This window comes from Bos indicus x Bos taurus, chromosome 7 (assembly GCF_003369695.1).
Source record: "Bos indicus x Bos taurus breed Angus x Brahman F1 hybrid chromosome 7, Bos_hybrid_MaternalHap_v2.0, whole genome shotgun sequence".
Classification (NCBI taxonomy): Eukaryota; Metazoa; Chordata; class Mammalia; order Artiodactyla; family Bovidae; genus Bos; species Bos indicus x Bos taurus.
This window is the reverse complement of record NC_040082.1, coordinates 85,530,754-85,551,353: the sequence shown is the minus strand read 5'-3', so window position 1 is coordinate 85,551,353 and position 20,600 is coordinate 85,530,754. Positions and strand designations below refer to the sequence as shown.

The window sequence follows — 20,600 nt, the reverse complement described above, 5'->3', positions numbered from 1 at the left end:
TTTTTCAAGTTTTATTTCTTTCGATTTCATGTTTGTTCCTTCCCAGTTATAATTACTGGGCATAGAAAAGGAGAAGTCAGTCTACAACTTTTATGTGGATGTCTCTCAATTGAACTGTCACCAAATTTTTTATATTATTTGCTTTGGAGCCATTTATGGGACACACCTCCCTTCATGCATTTAAATAAATAGGAAACACAGCACACAAGAAGGACATTTGGGTCACAGGAACTTTGTGCTGCTACTTTATCTTTTTCTTGTGGTTATAACATCCTACCTCTGTTTAGAGGCTGACTTCTTTCTGAGAGGGTAACTGTAAGCCTCCAATAGGTTTAAATTTTTGAGAGACACACTTATCAAATTTCCTCATATAATTATGAAACAATTATTGGTCTAATTTTTTTCTGATTGCCTGTTACATAATGAAACAATATGCAAATGAATGATAAAAGACTAGAATTCATAGGTACTTTTTTTTCTTCCATTTCCAAACTGAAAAAAAAAAATCAGAAGTTTTTCCAAATAAACTGGAGACAATCATAACTTCCTGTATTATGCATTATAACAGTCTGACAGGGACTTTAATATATTAGAAAATTACAATGAAGTCAAGCTTCATTGTATTCCTACTACATAATTACTTAGGAATGACTCAGCTTCACCAAAAATGTTTAATATTAATAGCAAATTTTTAATGGAACCAGTGCAATCCACTGAGAAAACTAATCATAAAGAATGTAGTACTTGATAATATCAGCACTTATTATTCCACCAATTATATTTGTTCACAATTCACATGAATTTCTAAAGTGTCAATAAGACCTTCACAATCCCAAAGAACATATTTATAAAAACAGTTTGTACCTTATTTAAGTTTCAAATATCAGAGCAATTAATACCAGCTTTGAATCTATTTCTTTACTTTTAAAAATTACACTTTTATCTCTTTTGATACTCACTAAATGCTTCTTTTCTACTTCTTTAAATTATGCTCTTTATCATTTCCTTCCTTTTATATTCTTTGAGTTTGTTTTAGCTGTTTTTAAAAATTAACTTATAAAAATGGATATTTAGCTCACTAATTTTCACTCTTCAGTTATTATTCTTATTCTTCAATGTAACATTTTCATTATCATTTGGCTTAAATTATTTTCTATTTTTATTTTTCTATTATAATTTTTCTTTGACTTATAGATATTTAGAGATGCTTCATTTTCAAATATTTAGGAAAAGATCTAGCTGTTATTTTAAACATTTCTATCTTAATTAAGCTGTTATCAGAGAACATAATCCATATATATTTGATCCTATGAAATTTGCTGGAATTCACTAAGTGGTCCTGTAATCTTTGTGAATGTTTTGTAAATGCTTAAAAATAATGGATATTCAGCAGTTTTAAAATTCAGTGTCCTATATATGTTCATCAGTGCAAGTAGTTTCTTTATTGTATTATTTAATACATTATATCATTGAAAAAATTTTTGCATGTTCTATCAAAGAGATAAAATATTCTACTGTGATTCTGGATTTGCTTATTTCCCCTTGAGGATTTGCTTATTTCAAATTTTCATTTTTATTCTTTAAAAATATTATTATTGAATATAAATTCTATTTGATAATTATTTTCTCTAAGCAAGATGAAGGTATCTGTCCACTATATTTTGTCTTCCATGGTTGCTATTGCGAAATCAGCTGTGTTTTACTCCTAAGAAGGTAATTCCTTGGCTACTTTTAAAATGTTAGTAATATCTTGGCATAGTTTTTAAGGAAACTATATATTAGAAGCCTACATATAATTTTTGAGTGATATAAAAATGAATGACAGTAGAAATTGTGGATGGAAAACACAGAAAATGAAAAGAATCAAATTAATATATATCAGGACCTATGCTTGCTGTTTATACATTTTATCATGAAATTTGAAAGCTGAGCAAAAGAACTATCATTATCCCCATATTACAGAGGGAAAAGATGGGAGATAGGCAAGGTTTTAATAATCTATGGCACCACAGTTTACCTAGAGGCAACTATGTTATTTAGAGGAGTTCTTAATTTTTTTTAAAAAAAGTGATAATATTTACTATAAGTTACAGTATAAAGTCTAGAAGAGAGATTAGCAGATCTCAATATATCTCTTTTTTATTGTACTTACTTTGTGGAAGAAAGTCGCTCTCCCGACTGATCCAATTTTCCCAGTGTGATTCATGAAGTTAATGTTTCCTTCAGTAGCTCCATAAAACTCACACATCTTAATATTTCCAAATCTGTCTAAGAATTCTCTCCATACATCACTGCGTGCTCCATTTCCAATGGCCAAACGCACCCCATGATCCTTTTCTCCTTCCCTCTGTTAGAAGAAAAACATTTTCCTCTTAATTTATTAATTTCAATTCCCAATTCCTTCTGTCATTGTTATTACTTAAATGGCAACAATCCAGAAGTAAGTTGTATATGGAAAGGAGTAAAAAAATTCATGTAAGTCTGTGGCATAACTGGGTCCCGTAGCTAATGAACTAACACTGGCCCAGAGTAATACAGCTTTTATTTTCCTATATCTGGGAAAATCTCTTCCTAAATTTGAGATGCTGAAGTCTTATTTTCCCTGATATATATTTTCTTCCTTACCAGAATGGAGGTTCCTCAAAAATTTAAAAACAGAACTACCATGTGATCCAATAAAGTGCACCCCATGAAGATGGGGAAAAAATGGAAACAGTGACAGACTTTATTTTCTTGGGCTTTTTGGGCACTGTGGACAGTAACTGCAGCCATGAAATTAAAAGATGCTTGCTTCTTGGAAGAAAAGCTATGACAAACCTGAACAGCATTTTAAAAAGCAGAGACAAAGAAACTTTGCTGACAAAGGTCTATATAGACAAAGCTATGGTTTTTCCAGTAATCATGTATGGATGTGAGAGGTGGAACATAAAGAAGGCTGAGTGTCAAAGAATTGATGCTTTCAAACTGTGGTGCTGAATGAAGAAGACTCGAGAGTCCCTTGGACAGCAAGGAGATCAAACCAGTCAATCCTAAAGGAAATCAACTCTGAATATTCATTGGAAAGACTGATGCTGAAGCTGAAGTTCCAGTACTTTGGCCACCTGATAAGAAGAGCCAGCTCATTGGAAAAGACACTGATGCTGGGAAAGGTTGAAGGCAAGAGGACAAGGGGGCGACAGGGGATGAGACAGTTGGATGGCATCACTGACTCAATGGACACAACTCAAGGAGAGAGTGAAGGACAAGAAAGCCTGGCATGCTGCAGTCCACAGGGTCGCAAAGAGTCTGACATGAATGGCTACTGAAGATCAATAACAAATATTCACTGCAGCATTATTTACAAAAGCCAAGACATGGAAGACCCTAACGCCCATCAACAGATGGATGAAGAAAATGTGATATAGATACATGTGAATATTATTCCATCACAAAGAAGGATGAAATCTTACCAACATAGATGGACTTTGAGGGCATTATGCTAAGTGAAATAAGTCAGACACAGAAAGATAAATACTGTATGATCTCATATATATGTGGCATCTGAAAAACAAACAAACAGCAGCAAAAACAAAACCCCAAAACCCTAAACAGAAAACATATTGGTGGCTGCCAAGGGCAGGGTAAGGAGTGAGCAAAAACGGGTGAAGGGGGTCAAAATGTACACATCTCTAGTCATAAAATAAGCAAGTCCTGGGGATGCACAACACAGCGTGGTGACTATAATTAACAATACTGAATTGCATATTTGAAAGTTGCTAAGAGAGTAGAAAGTGAAGTTGCTCACTCATGTTCGACTCTTTGCGATCCCATGGATTGCAGCCTACCAGGTTCCTCCATCCATGGGATTTTCCAAGCAAGAATACTGGAGTGGGTTGCCATTTCCTTCTCCAGGAGATCTTCCTGACTCAGGGATTGAACCCGGATCTCCTGCATTGTAGGCAGATGCTTTACTGTCTGAGGCACCAGAGTTGACTCTTAAACAACCAGGGATTAAGGACAAGGACCCACCATGCAGTAGAAAATCCAAACATAACTTCTAGCTGGTCCTTAGTATCATCAGTTCCACATTCCCAGATTCAACAACAGCAGATCATGTAATACTATGATATTTACTACTGAAAAAAATCTCCGAATAAGTGGACCTTTGCAGTTCAAATCCATGTTGTTCAAGGGCCACTGTAAATCTTAAAGTTCTTATCACAAGGAAAAGAAAATTTGAAACTATGTATGGTCTTGAATGTTAATTAGACTTACACTGGTGATCAATTTGCAAAACATACAATATACTGAATCATTATATTGCATACCTAAAACTAATATGTTTATGTTCATTATACCTCAATTAAAAAGTTACAGTTAGGATATAATATCAGCTTAGTCATGGTAAAACCATGATTCCCTCTGATGTACCATTATCCTTACAAAAGTAATATAAAATAACAAGAAATAATAATAAGCAATAATAATAAGGTAGAGAACACAATGTCCCTGACACAATTAAAAATGGCCCAATGAACATTCTTTATCTCAGTTCCTTCTCAGTCTTAAAGGAGATTTTAATCTATTAACTTTAAAGAACACAGAGAATGGGAAAGGTAATTTCTCAACCTGAAAAGTGAAGAGATAAGAGGCATGTGACTAAGCAGAGTGGATAAGTTTGAACTCTAAGCCTGCATTTGGGAACACAATACACACTCCAGAGTGTGTCAACAAAGCATCAAAACAAAAAACAAAAAAACATGAGGAAGGCAGAAATCTTGGTTGCAAATTTGTGTAGGAAGCAGTTGCACTCGGAGACATCCTAATACAGACAATGTATCTGGGAGTTTGCCCTCTGCGCATTGGTCAAATACTTGAGACTTACTCTCTGAAGAAGGCCAACCAGATACCATTTCAGGTGTAGGAATCTACTGAAAACAGTAGATTCAGTGCAAGCCTGAATATTAAGTGGTGAGATCTCAGAGCCAAACTAATCTGCAGAGGTAGAAATCAGAATACTGTTTACATTTGGTAGAACAATGACTGATTTTTTATGATACCTAGGGGAATATCTTCAAGAAAAAATGAATAAAATTCATTAAAAATACTTGAAGTGTTATTAAATCATGTTCAGAAATTTCAGCTATAATGGAAAGTTTTGAGATGAATTAGTAACAGGCATTTAGAAAACAAAATTTTAGAAGTCAATTAGCATCAGGAATAAAAAGCTAAAAATTCTCATTATATTTTAATTACATTGTATGTATGCTATGAACAAATTATATATGACTTTTTAAAATGAAAACAACTAATAATCAGCATATTTTAAAACATATTTAAAACAAAATATTTTAAAACATTAATATAATTAGATTGGTGCCACAGAGGGAGAAGAAACATATGTGTGCATGAATGACTGTGAGTAGGAAGGGCAGCAGATGACAGCTAAAACTGAAAAATCAAGAAGTAGTAACATACATGTTTTATTAAGAAATATAGAAGTAGGGGCTTCCCTGGAGCCTCAGTGGTAAAGAATCCTCCTGCCAATGCAGGGAACATGGGCTAGATCCCTGATTCAGGAAGATCCCACATGCTGCAGAGCAGCTGAGCCCTGTGCCACACTTATTGAGCCTGTGCTCTAGGGCCTGGGAGCCACAGCTACTGAACCACACGCTGCAGCTACTGAAGCCCAGGTGCCCTAGAGCCCATGTTCCACAGGAGAAGCCGCTGCAACGAGAAGCCCACGCACCACACTAGAGAGTAGCCCCTGCTCACCACAACTAGAGAAAAGCCTGGGCAGCAGTGGAGACCCAGCACAGCCAAAAATAAATAAATAAATACAATTATTTAAAAAGAAATAAACACGGAAGTAAATAATAATCAAAATAACTTAAAATCATTAAATATATTTACCTCTAGAGATCAAGTATTGACAGCATTGGGTACCGTTTTCTCTTGAGAGTACTATCTGATTTTTTTTTAAATTGTAAAAGTACTAGTTTAGTAAAATAAAAATCAAATTAAAAAAATAAAATAAGAGCCAAGGGCTGTGGATACATCAGAATCCGACTTGCTGATTTGATTAGGCCTTTAAACTCGTAAGGTAAATATTCCACTGATAAACGAAACACAATGAATAAACAAACAAAAACGTCCCTCAATCACAGTAGCTTCTTCCAAGACACAGGATTCTTCTCTACCACTAAATACAACCAGGAGCAATTCTGTCCTGGTTCCTCCTCCCATGGGCATGCCCAATACTGCCCACCTGGCATGGAACCAGCTTAAGAATTTTTCACTGCCATCTTTGTATATAAAATATTAGTCCTGCAAATCTTAGGATTTATTCTGCTTTAACAGAGAACAATCTTTCGTACGGCATGACTCCTGGATGCTTTTCAGGTAAGAGACGAGTTTTAGCAAGTATCATTAATTATAAAATGAACTGGCATACCAGTAAGAAGGTTGTTTGCAAACCCAATTACATAGATTTTAACCTGTGTGGTCTATAGCTGTATAAGCTTACTATTAATAAATGAGAATATTCATTCAGAGTCATTCAATGATATCGAAAATAAAATCACCAAAACTAGGATAAGGCTTTTATCCAGAAATATTAAATTCACATATTTAACTCTTCAGATATGTATTTAAAGTGTTTAAATATTTATTCTACTTTTCTTTCCTTTAAAAGAAAACCCAGAAGATCATGCTTTGAGGGGTATGAAGAAAGGTCAACAGATTCATTATTTAGTGTTGTGGGAAAAAAGAGAATGAATATTTCCTTTGTCGCTGGTATGCATATACTCCTAAGAGTAAAATACAAATGACATAATTAACATAAGGTATATAAATTACAGTTATTTTACAGTTTATTGAGCTATAATCTAAAGTTTCAATGACATTATTCAGATTTTTGTTTAACTGATTAAAATCATGAGCGTGGAAATATATAAATGAAAATAATATTATTCTTTTATTTATAATAATGATATAAAAATATATGAAGCTCTGGAGCAAGACCAAACTATATAATTATGTTTGGCATATGCCCACACAAAATCACATATATACACATATATGGAGACGTGAGGGGAGAAGAGAAACAGAAGCTTTTAAAAGACTAGTTTACACAGGAGTGGAAACTTTAAAGATATATAATACCCAGGGAGATGTTATCATAAATGCCATCAAGATGTTATCAATGGTTACCTGGGGCTAAATCCAGCCTACTTCCTCTTTTAGTCAATAAGTTTTATTAGGACAGAATCATACCCATTTATTTGAATTGTCTACCCTGCTTTTGCAATACAGCTGCAGAACTAAGTAGTTGTACCAGACAGCATAATCCACAAATCCTAAAATAATTACTAATCCGGCGCTTTATGGAAAAAGCTTATTGACCTCTGCCCTAAATTATACACAAAGTGAGAAAAGCAACAACTTAATGTTAACACATAGCAAACACCACCTGGTAAACTGGACAACACACTGGTGCTACAAATTAGCTCATTAAGCCTTTCATCCAGATTCATTCTATGTTTTCTTCCTAAAAGAAGGGCTGTATCTTACTGGAAATAAAGGGGAGTTGGTTTTATTTGTAAAGCAGATGAAGAGTTTCTTATATATACAAGCACATTGGTTGGTGGGCAAAAGGTTGTTCAGATGAGCCTTGAAAAAATCCTACCCACCTAGTGATGTTGGGAAGCTCTCTTGGTGACCCTGCAAGATGACTGGAAGCCAAGGGAAGGTATCAAGCAGAGCCTGAGGTAATAAAAACAGTAAACTGGTACCAATGGCATGACGGACTGAGAGTTTTGCAGCAGACAGCAGTTGAAATGATCCAGATAAAAGATAATAAGAGGGGGAACCCACTATATGGTCAGAGAAATGGTAAAGGAGGGTCAGCAAAAAGACAAATGTGCAGAAGAAAAAATTATCAAGATTGGTAAAGGGAGACTTCAAGCATACCCTGGCATATATGAAAATTGAGACTCTTGAGAGTCCCTTGGACTGCAAGGAGATCAAATCAGTCAATCCTAAAGGATATCAGCCCTGAATATTCATTGGAAGGACTGATGCTGAAGCTTAAGCACCAATACTTTGGCCACCTGATGCTAAGAACTGACTTGTTGGAAAAGACCCTGATGCTGGAAAGATTGAAGGCAGGAGGAGAAGGGGATGACAGAGGATGAGATGGTTGGATAGCATCACCAACTCGATGGACATGAGTTTGAGCAAGCTCTGGGAGTTGGTGATGGACAGGGAAGTCTGGTGTGCTACAGTCCACAGGGTTGCAAAGAGTCGGACACAACTGAACAACTGAACTGAACTGATATGGAAATTGAGAGCAGGGTCTGAGGTTGTGAATCACACTTAATCTCATGTGTGTCCTTTTTGAAGGTGATTTGTGAAATCAGTGGTAAATCATCTAAAATGTAACCAAATCTTCCTAATGCATGCGTGCCAAGTCGCTTCAGTTGTGTCTGATTCTTTTTTGCAACCCCATGACTGCAGCCCACCAGGCTCCTCTGTCCATGGGATTCTCCAGGCAAGAATACAGGAATGGGTTGCCATGCCCTCCTCCAAGGGATCTTCCCAACCCAGAGATTGAACCCTTGTCTTTTGCATCTCCTGCACTGGCAGGCAGGTTCTTTACCACTAGTGTCATCTGGGAAGTCTTAATCTTCCTAATGCCCATCTATCATTTAAAGAAGTTCCTCTCTGTCTAAAAGTCTCTTAAAGACTTCTTTTAGGAAAAATTCCAATTCCTTTCCCTTCTTCCTGAGTTATGAGGTTACTACCTAAATGTCACTGGATATCTAGGCTGTGTTGGGAACAGGATGAGGAAAGCATGCGTAAATATAAGCACAATTAAATGAACAAATGAACACATAGCACCTACATAGGCACATACACAAAAGAAAGACACAGAGTGGCAGAGACAAAGAGACAGATGGAAGAGGAAAGGCAGAGAGTAAAAGTTAGAGAGAGAGAGAGAATATGAAAAAAAAAAGAAACAGAGTGAAATAGAGCAACATACAAACATGGACACAGTGACATATGCAGAGGCAGAAAGAGACCCATCTGCATGTGACAGAAACACAGAGACACTCAAGACAGTTGAAGACACACACACACACACACACACACACACATGTGCACGCAGGGGTGTAAAGTGAGACACAGTTACACAGCACAGAGATCCACAACACAAACAGAGCGAGAGATGGTGACAAAGACGCATGCACACCGAGGGGTGTTTTCTCTCTCACAAATACATATGCACACACACACAAAGCCAAAAAAAAAAGATATAAACTAGACACAGATATCCTGGAAGACAGAGAGAAGCACATACACAGAGACGCACAGCTGCACACAGAGGCATCAGCATGCAGGCACACAGAACGAGACGCATGCAAATAGAGAGACTTACGATCAGAAACTGAGACAGAGAGAGTCCAAGAAAGAGGGCAAAGCAGAAATCGGGACAGTGTGGGACGGGAACGAAAGACAAGCCTGCAGTCATGTCAGAAGAAGCAAGGGAGTATGTCTGTACCCCGTGACCAGGTTATTATATTATCTCATTTTAATCACCATGACAACTCTATGAAATAAGAAGCATTATCCCCATTTTGCACACTGGGATAATGAAGTTCAGGTCCAAAGTCAAACATCAAATAAACAGAGATAGAATGTGAACTCATCAAAGCCTACATGCTCCGTGGGCAGAGAGGGAAGGAAGGAAGGAGGAACGGACAGAAGGAAAGAAAGAAGGGGAGCAGGGAGAAAACCAGCTCAAAACCCCTCAACAGCTCTTGCTCTGTTTTCCCAAGCCTTTCCCCATGATTTTAGTAATAGAAAACAATTGAATCCTGGGTGTCTGGGCTTCCCTGGTGGCTTAGTGGTAAAGAATCTGCCTGCCAATGCAGGAGACACGAGTTTTATCCCTGATCTGGGAAGATCCTACATGCCGTGGGGAAACTATTCCTGTGTGCCACAACTATTGAGACTGTGCTCTAGAGCCTGGGAGCCCAAACTGCTGAAGCCTGCAACAGCCTGTGCTCCGCAACCAGAGAAGCCACTGCAATGAGAAGCCCTCATACCACAACTAGAGACCAGGCCCCGCTCTCTACAACTACAGAATGGTCCTCGCAGCAACAAAGACCAAGCACAGCCAAAGATAAATAAATACATAAAACTAGTAGTAATAAAAAAAGGAAATTCTAGTTTAGCAGTAAGGGCTAAAGTGTTTATACACTGGTGCACACACAGAGTAAGCCACTTCATTGTACACAGAACAGACACATTTTATCCCATTTGAAATTTAAGAGAGAACCTGCTCAATGGATCAGAGCTTTCAATGCTGACATTCCAGGGTCACAGTTTCCAGTAGATGGTTTCCCTCTGGCTTTCAGTGCCACGCATCACAACGATGTGCCCATAGCAGTGGAGGAGTCACAGTAATTTGTACCAAGGCTCTTGTTTCTTCAAAATATCCTCTGGGAGCTGTTTTCCAGGAGTGTCTGTTGAGCTTCTGTATTTGAGGGACTGGCTAAACTGCAGTTACCTCCTACCAGTCACAGATTTATTCCTGTGCTGAAATATACAGGTCTCTAACAATGTCTCTTAGAAACAAAGCCTCCTTCTTCCAGACCACGTGCTTAATCCTATTCAGTGAATCTACAACACACCCAGGCTGAATAGCCTCTTTATATACTTATGAAAAGTGAAACTCTGGAGGCTCTGTTTTAATATAGGTAATTTTGTGTATCAACCCTGATTTCTCAGGAAACAAAGACTGTTGATAGATGGAGAGACAAAAAAAAAAACAACAACTCACAGTGAAAACAAAGGGGCAAATCTTTTCTGCCTTTTAGCCCTGGATAAGCAGTGACTTAAGGGACAAAACAAAAGTATGGTGTAATTCGTAAAGGATCATCAAAAACATACAACTTGTGTTAGGGATTACAATTCTTCCATCTTGATTCTATTTAACAGAAGACCTCTTTTCTCCAAAACCCACTGTAATCACACATATACAAGTATCACACCCACGCATCCCAGTAATAAGAAGAATGACTATAACATTCCAACAGTTTGCTTCTTTCATGGACACTCTACTACTACACACTGGAAAAATACAGACAGCAAGCCCAGTGGGTGTCACAGAACAGGGACAAAGAAACTCAAGTTCAAACAGGGTAAGAGAGAATCCTGTTGACAAGAAAACAGGCACAAAAGAGCAGATTTTATACTGAAGCAGGAAAGGAATGGTGGAGGGGAGAGGCCAGGGGACTCTTTCCAGAAAGGACCTAAGAGGATTTGAAAGCAGAGTCCCCTATTGCTAAGACAGTATAGGCTCAGCTGCCCCTAAAAGTCATGGTCAAGCTGCCTTTCCAGTCTGGGTATGGGCAAGCCACGATTTCAGAGATGACAGTCATCAGTTCAACAAACCAATCTACATCATAAATAACAGTAAGAAAAGACCTCTGGGACCGCAAGTGTTACCACAAAAAGCTCTAACACATTGTTGTTTGGTTCCTAAGTCCTACTCTTTGCAGCTCCATCGACTGCAGCACGCCAGGCTTCCCTGTCCTTCACTATCTCCCGGAGTTTGCTTAAACGCATGTCCATTGAGTCGGTGATGCCATCCAACTATCTCATCCTCTGTCACCCCCTTTTCCTTCTGCCCTTGATCTTTCCCAGCATCAGAGTCTTTTCCAATAAACTGGCTCTTTGCATCAAGGGAGCTTCAGCTTTAGCATCAGTCCTTCCAATCACACCGTGACACCTAGTGGGCTCATTTCCACTCATTTTCTAAAAATAATAAGTAATCAAGATTGCCATTTGTAGATCACTCTGCACAGGTGCTTTCTATCCTGGCAGCACTGGGAGAACTGAAAATGGGAGGAAAGCAATGCTTCAGACCAGCGGCGCTGCAAAGTGGCTTTGTAGAGAAAGACCAGCTTCAGGAGGTGACAAGACTCACCTCTAACCCAAATGACTGAGTTCACTCACCTAAAAGGGAGGACGATCTTCCCTGGAGACCCAGAAAAAGTTCACCTGAGCCACAACTGCCATGAGTCACTAATGAATGTTCTGAAAAATGCAAGATAATTTCTGCTGAGTGCAGCAATGGCCTCAGGCCCTTTTAGGCAATAATGCCGACTGTGATTTTTCTGAACTCTCCCTGGACTCTGTCCTCCCCAGGAACTCTGACTTTCTCATTGCAATTGAGCTTCCCTTTCAGGTCTGGGACTAGGCAAAGGCTGTGCCGATCATGAACACTTGTATGTCCCAGCAACTGGTCTTCTCATATTTGTTACTTTATTTTTAAAACTAATACAACTATTTTTTATTCAGCACTACGATGTCAGGCACCATTTTGAGTACTGAGGATATAACTATAGATAAAAATGATAAACCTCCTGCTTTCCTGGAACTTATATCATAGGGTGGGGAGATTAAATGACAACAAATAAAAATTATCTATGAAATATATAATGAGGTGATATGTTTTATGAGGAAAATAAGGCAGTGAAAGAGAACTAGGAGACTGTAGTGAAGAGCCTGACTCCATTCTTTATGGTTGACTGTGGAGAGATTTCAAACCACCCCCATCCCCCTTCCTCTTCTGCCCTAAATCTGAGCAAACTATTGAGAATGGCCAGGGCTCCTTCCTTTGGCAGCAACAGGAAGTTCAAAGCACATGAGCAACGCTACGTGCACAAGGTCCCTCACCCTAGTGCCAGCCTCTTAGCACAATAAAAGCTGAACTGGTCTCTTTCCTCTGCTATCCCAAGTCAGTTTTTGACCTGCTTGGGACCCTTGTCCTCCTCTCCCCAGAAAGTCACATTATGTGAGTAATAAATCCATTCACATTCTCTTAGTGCACGTATGACATCATCAGTCTCAACAGTACAACCCGATTTTGAGTGTGGGGTCCACGTGAGTTGGGAAGGTGACTTGTACCAGACATAAATATGGGTTGTGGCCAGAGAAGCCCTCTCTGAGGAGGAGGAGGAGGGGATCTGAATAGCCAGAGAGTGAGACATGCAAATATCTGGGGGGAACATTCAAGGGGAGGAACTGAGAGTCCTGGTGCATTGAAGAAAAAGCTAGGAGGCCACTGAGGCTGGGGTGGATGAAACAAGCAGAGTGTGTGTCGGGGTGGGGGTGGGGGATCCTAGCAGGGCAAGCAGATCCCACAGAGCTGTATGGCCCCATGCTAAGGGCATCTGGATTTTCCTCCAGGAAAACTATCAGAGGGATTTGAATAGCGAAGTAACATAATCTGATTTACATTTTAACAGAATCATTCCAACTGCTACATAAGAATTGAAGTTAGAAGGGCAAAATGGAGTTCAGAAGAGGCCATTGCTGGGATTTGGAGGGGCGGGAAGTTGTGCCAATGCAGATGAGAGCAGCAGGGCAGTAAGATGAGGTTTGAGTCTGGATATATTTAAACGTTGAAACTGCAGGATGTGCTCGTGGAGGTGTGAGAAAAAGAGAAGCTGCAAGGAAGATTAATGACAGAGCTGCAGATACACTTTTGAGAGTTAAGTTGTAGATGGTATTTTCAGCTGGGAACACGTCCAGGGAGAGAGAGAAGGGAAAGGCTTGACTGAGAGTTCTGGACATGCTACCATTTAGAGGTCAGGAAGACTGAGGAAGATCCCAGCAATAGAGCCAATTTAAAGCTATAAACTGGCATTCCTGAGCCTGGTTTATATGAGTCTAATATAGAGATACGGGCTGATAGATGCGATTGCGAACCTGTCAGGCTGGAGACTAGAACAACTTTGGCACATTTGTTACAATAACAAAAACATCTCATGAGGCCTCTTTGGAGAAGGCTGTCTCCTCTTCCAGGAGACTCCATCATTATGGACCATCTGTCTCCATTTGTACTTCAATTTCTGTCTCATTAATACTTACGTCAGCTTTGGATGTAATTGTTATTATACTCATCCTGTAGATGAAAAGACTGCTGTGGGGACTGCTCAGAGAAGCTGAACAATTCGCCCATCATCACAGAGCTTATAAGATAGGGAAGACAGGCTTGAATGTGAAGCTCCCTAACTCCAAGGTGCAAAGAAATTAAATGATTTGCTTGATGCCACATGATGAATTAATGGAAAAGATGGACTTAGAACTCTCTTTTTTATTTAAATCCATTGTCTTTCTTTCACTGGGAATAAAGTCATCTGCTGGAAAATTCAGGCTGCTAATAATTTGCTAAAAAATCTTGTATTTTCTGGTAAGCCTTACTAGAAAGGCAGAGATCCACAATTTCTGACCTTGACTTCATATGTCCATAGCATGGACATTAGAAACAGATTATTAAAGGAAGAGGCAATGTGGAAAATAGCAAATAAATAGTAAAATAAATAATCTTGAATATAAATTTTAAAATGTTAAATCAATATGGAAGGTAGGAAAACCAACTAATACACCATGTTTATAGTAACAGCAGGATATACCCCAAGAGGAAACAGGTATAATATTTTCAGGGTTTCCGATTTTGTATTTTTATTTCTAATGTTTTTGTGTGACAAGTGCAATATAAACCTGTTAACATTTTAACATTAGTAAAGCTTTATTTTAAAATAATAATGGTCTAAATTGATTTTTGCAATCAATGTTGCATGGTTTTTATTATTCAAAGGCCAAATATCTTTTAACACTACAAAATTATTCTAATTTTATAATGACATTCATGAAAAACATTACCACATTCTGCTTAAAAATAATATCCTTCCATTTGTGTTTGGCTTATCACTTCACGTTTTTTCACATACATCTTATAACTGGATGATTAGAATCAATGGGCAAATTAGGAGAAGTAGGTACTGTTATCTATTTTATATTGGGTTAGCCAAAAAGTTCATTCAGGTTTTTCCATAAGATGTCACAGAAAAACATGAATTAACTTTTGACTACACTAAAGCCTTTGACTTTGTAGATCACAATAAACTGTGGGAAAGTCTTAAAGAGACGGGGATACCAGACAACCTTACTTGCCTCCTGCAAAACCTGTATGCAGGTCAAGAAGCAACAGTTAGAAACCGGACATGGAACAACAGACTAATTGCAAATTGGGAAAGGAGTACATCAAAGCTGTATATTGCCATCCTGCTTATTTAACTTATATGCAGAGTATATCATGTAATGGCGGGTTGGATGAAGCACAAGCTGGAATCAAGATTGCTGGGAGAAATATCAATAACGCAGCTGACACCACCCTTATGTCAGAAAGCAAAGAGGAATTAAAGAAATCCTTGATGAAAGTAAAAGAGGAGAGTGAAAAAACTAGCTTAAAACTCAACATTCAAAAAAATGAAAATCATGGCATCTGGTCCCATCACTTCATGGCAAATAGTTGGGGAAACAATGGAAAGAATGACAGACTTTACTTTCTTGGGTTCCAAAATCACTGCAGATGGTGACTGAAGCCATGAAATTAAAAGACACTTCCTCCTTGGAAAAACAGCTATGACAAACCTAGACAGCATATTAAAATGCAGAGATATTATTGCCAACAAAGGTCTGTTGGCAAAAGTCAAAGCTGTGGTTTTTCCAAGTAGTCATGTATGGGTGTGGACCACAAAGAAGGCTGAGCACTGAAAAACTGATACCTTTGAACTGTGGTGTTGGAGAAGTCTCTTAGGAGTCCCTTGGACAGCAAGGAGATCAAAACAGTCAATCCCAAAGGATATCAACCCTGAATATTCATTGGAAGGACTGATGCTGAAGCTGAAGCTCCAATACTTTGGCCACCTGGTGTGAAGAGCTGACTCACTGGAAAAAAACCCTGATGCTGGGAAAGATTGAAGGCAGGAAGAGAAGGGGGCGAAAGTGGACGAGATGGTTGGATGGCATCACTGACTCAATGGACATGAGTCTGAGAAAACCCAGGGAGGTTGTGAAGGACAGGGAAGCCTGGTGTGCTGCAGTCCACGGGGTCGCAAAGAGTCAGACGTTGCTGAGCAACGGAACAACAACAACAAATATAAAGACAGAACCTGTGGCTCCAAGAGAAGAGACCAGTAGAGAGTCACATAATAAAAGCTTGAACTGAGCCTGTGTCTTTTGATTCCACAGCCAACACACTACCTGATGGCTTTCCATATAAAGCAAACTTGTGGGGAAACCCAGTAAAAAAGGATATATGTATTCTAGTGGAAATGACAGCAGCAAATGTATAATAGATAAGACAGAAAAAGACATGTATGCTTTATATGTACCACTACCCATGAACTATGAATCAGTAAGTATTAAAAATGCATTTATAAAAAGCCTTTAATATATACACAGTTCTAAAACTTTCCAAAACATTAATTCCCTTCTAATTCTACCAACATTTAGGTTGCTAATAGCTATTTTTAAATATTAGTCCCTCATATTTATATATTTGTAGCTTCTCAGCAGAAAAGAAAGTTCTGGTTCCTTGCCAACTTTTCTAAAGCTTTCATATTTAGTATGAGAATAGTAAACACGTCTCTGATTTATTAAAGAAAAACTGGGTTTTAAAAGAGAGCTGATTTTCTCAACCATGTAAAAATATGCTTCAAATATCTGAGGAAAAGAAAAAATTTAAAAAGTACTAAATATTTTTAAACAACTGGATCTTGGAGATAAAATCAATTATTCTGAGTGCTGTCAAGAAGACAATGGCAATGAAACTAAATCAGAACATCTTGATAACAACTAAAATTCACATTAATTTTAAAGTGTCATTCTTTGGAAGTTACTACATGGGATAATCAAAGTTTCCAAAGCTTAATTCTTTGACAAACTACATCTTTCACAAGATGTGAAATGGGGAAAACCTAATGGTAAAACACTTGAAGTAATACAGAGACTAAGAAAATGAAAACACAATAAAAGAACAAATGCTTTAAAAATATTCATTTTTCAATTAGAAAAGAATAAATAGTAATGCCCTGAATCAGGGACAAGGTAATGCCAATGAGAGCCTGTAACTGTCTTCAGACCCATTAAAAACATAACTGATAAAACCAATATACAAGTTCAAGAGATCTAGGTTAAGTCAGCATCATTTAGTCACTGAGTGGTAAAGAATCTGCCCACTAATGCATGAGAGGGGGGTTCGAACCTTGGGTTGGGAAGATCCCCTGGAGAAGAAAATGGCAACCGACCCATGTATTCTTGCCTGGAGACCCCTTGGGTAACGAAGCCTGGCGTGCTACAGTCCATAGGGTTGCAAAACCACAAGAATTGGAATTTTATTCTCGAGTACTATTGAATTGTCTTTATCCTTACATCTTATCTAAATATGACAAAGTGAAAGTGTTAGTTGCTCAGTTGTGTTTGACTCTTTGTGACACTACGGACTGTAGCATGCCAGGCTTCTTTGTCCATGGAAGGAAACCTCTTAAAGCTTGAAAGAAATGATGGATTCTCTTTGGAGAAAGTACAGCAGGTTCCCTTTCATAATGAAGTCTTAAAAAATCTCACATCATCAATGCCAACATTTTCATTTTGCTACCTTCAAAAAAACACAGCAAACACTTAAGGGTTCACTTCAGGACTGTCTAAACATTACTAAATATTGTAATGTAAAAAAATAATAATAATAAAAAATTTTTTTAAAAAGAAAGTTTAGTATAATCTATACGGAATTGAATGAAGAATATTTAATATTTAATGAAAAATATTCAATAAATATATCAAATACGTTTAAAATGTTTTAAAATGTCTCTCTTCATGATGAGAGTTGAGCATAAACTATTTTGTCAAAGTTTTAATATTGTCAAAGTTTAATATTCAATGTTAATATTCACTATAATATTCAGAATCATAAGTATATTTTCTAGTTCCCAGTAAATTTCTTAAATTTTAAGAAAATAATATAAGGGAAATAGGATATAATTAATAGAAAACATATATACAAATGTACATATACTAAAGAATATAAGCTATGCTTTGAGAATGTCAAAATGTGGGTGTTCCACATTGAGAGCTATAGACAAACTATATAGTGTAAATGATAGACTATAATGTTAACTTGAAAAAGAGGCATAATACATATGCATCATAACAGAGGGCTTTGTTAATTAGGCCCCGTTCCCTGTACATTTTGGGCTCCAGATTCCTGCATTCAACTGCCTATTTTACTACTTAAACTGGATGTCTAACACACCAAACTTAACATGTCCAAAAGATATTTAATTTTCACTTCTTGAATTTCAGTTTTCCTTATCTCAACAGATAGTTCACAATTGCCTAGACATATGAACTGCAATCTTCTTCACTCTTCCCTCCCTATTCCTGAACTAATGGGAATCTTATTATCTTGCTATCTTTCCTTCAAAATGGATTCCCGAATGGGTATATTTTCTAGTTTACTTTCATCTTTTCCCAAATGCTCTGAAGGGTACAAAATCCAAATTTCACCTCCAGGATCTACTGAGCCCCGTAAGATCTGGTCCATGGATGGCCCAGCCAGTTTGCATCTCATTAAACACTCAGTGGTGTGTCCGCTGCGGGCTGCGTTGTTTTCAGTTTATTCCATCATGACTGCAGTCCGCTGGCTTTGCCTTGGCGGTATCCCACCCACACCATCATGATTCCTCAGCTCTCAGGTTACCATGTCAGTGAAGCCTTCCCTGACCGCTCCACCTAATCAGCAATCCCTCACTCCTACCACTCATTGGTCTCCATCACCTCAAAAGGTTTTGTTTCTCTGTAATATTTATCATTATCTGTAATCACTTTTGTAATACTGGCGTGGGTTGCCATTTCCTCCTCCAAGGGATCTTCCTGACCCAGGGATTGAACCTGAGTGTCTCTTGTGTCTCTTGCATTGGCAGGCAGATTCTTTACACTGTGCCACCTGAAAAGCCCTAATATTAAGAAAATATAAGGCTAGATCTATGATAAAATGTATGATGGCCTTCAGTAATGTAGAAAATATGTAGTATTGGAAGATGGGGAAAGAGCTGCTTTTCTAGTCTCAGGGGAAGAAGATAACTCCAACACTCCATGACTAAGAGGAGCAAGTACCTCAGATACTTTTTTTTAGATTTTCTTTAAGGACAGTGCTGCTGCCAGCAGTTTGAGGCACATCCAAATGTTTATGCCAAAGGAAATTTTGTAACTGAAGTTTTTAAAAAGAGAAAAATGATGGGGTTGAGTCGGGGGGTGGATAAGTGCTTCCAGCTAGGGACAGTCAACTCTAGGAGGTTTTTATGCAACTACATACAAACACTCAACTCAGACTGTGGCTTCTGCCTTCAGGTGAATGTCCAGAATATATTACCTACCCTGAGATGGACAACAACTCTAGATATAGAGAATATGTGGTTTTGCTTTCTTTTAAATATGTCTATTAAATATCTCTGGGGCTTAAAACCACATCTAATGAGACGTGCAATTTACTTCCTTTGAAGGTGTGTGGACTGTGTCACTTGTTAACTCTGTGGCCCGACTTGAACCCACTGCTGTGTTGGCTGCTCAGCACACACTGCCACTTCCTTTCAGGGAAGTTCATTGAAAGGAAGGAACACTGGGCAGCAAGAGAACAAGATCCCCTTGAAGGGATAAGATGTCATAACAAAATGACTTTCTTCTTTTCCCAATCTTTAATGCCAAGAACTGTTTGTACTCTGTCTGTGAGAAATCAACAAAGAAGATTAGGTAATACAATGTATCTCTGTTCAAAAAAAAAAATCGTTACGTTTTCCTTTTGGCAAATATGTTTATTTCCCTCTCTCCTCATCAACTTGTCTTTGGGTAAATGCTTACAGATTATTTCACAAACATGAGTCTTTCCTCAAAGAACTTTAAGAATTAAAATAATTAACTAAACAACCAGGAGTTCTGCTCTCAATTCAGTTCTCTCAAATTTTCTTCAGCTACAGTATTTCTCCCAAATCAGCGCAGTACAAGTTTAGAGAAGAGAAAAGAATATTTCACCTCGCTTAAAAACGTCAAAGGAAAACATCATGAAAAAAGGCTTATAGCAAATATAACAAACTTAATTAATTTATTATACGAAATAGGAGCTCAAATGAATAAGATAAAACATGTGCCAAAGAGATAAATAAGTAAAAGAGGTATTTTAAAAGGGAGCTACAGTTAAAAAGCTCCCCCATTTTGCCAGTAATCTTAACAAAGAAATCAAAAATATGTTAGCTTCTAGTTTATTAAACTAGAAATAAAATTAAAACTCTTTTCCTCATTTTTTTAAAAAAGAAACAACATTCTTTGCTCGAACAATATTACTACAAAGCCCAAGCAAGTTGGGTTTCATCCACTATATCTGAAAGAGTGAGCCAGGGAGACTGGTCTTTTCTCCCTGTTCTCCATCCTACAGGGACTTTTGCAGAAACTTACAAAGCATAATGTATTTTAAGTGTTACCCACGTAAATAAAATGTAAGCGCTATTAACAACAATGACAAAAACAACTAGTGTCTTGTTTTCCGTGAAGGACACTGGAAGACCCTTATTTTTAATACCACTCAGTATCAATAAGAGACTGTGCAGTGGGCATACTCCAAATTGTCAATGAGATTCTAAATCACATCAATCACTCTGAACAGCAATCTGGAAACATGCCATAAAACTCACCAAAACGTCTGTGTTCTT

At 37.8% G+C, this 20,600-nt stretch overlaps 1 protein-coding gene across 2 annotated transcripts in view; it reads right to left on the bottom strand.

Annotated features, from left to right (window-relative positions):
• Positions 1 to 20,600, bottom strand: part of SLC27A6 (solute carrier family 27 member 6) — an 80,558-nt gene that overhangs the window by 27,147 nt on the left and 32,811 nt on the right. Inside the window, exon 5 of one of the 2 annotated variants that reach the window (XM_027547036.1) lies at positions 2,153 to 2,347. The exons of the other annotated variant lie outside the window; for it this stretch is intronic. Coding sequence (XP_027402837.1) covers positions 2,153 to 2,347 — 195 coding nt within the window. The remainder of the gene's footprint in view (positions 1 to 2,152; positions 2,348 to 20,600) is intronic. 2 annotated transcript variants of the gene reach the window in all.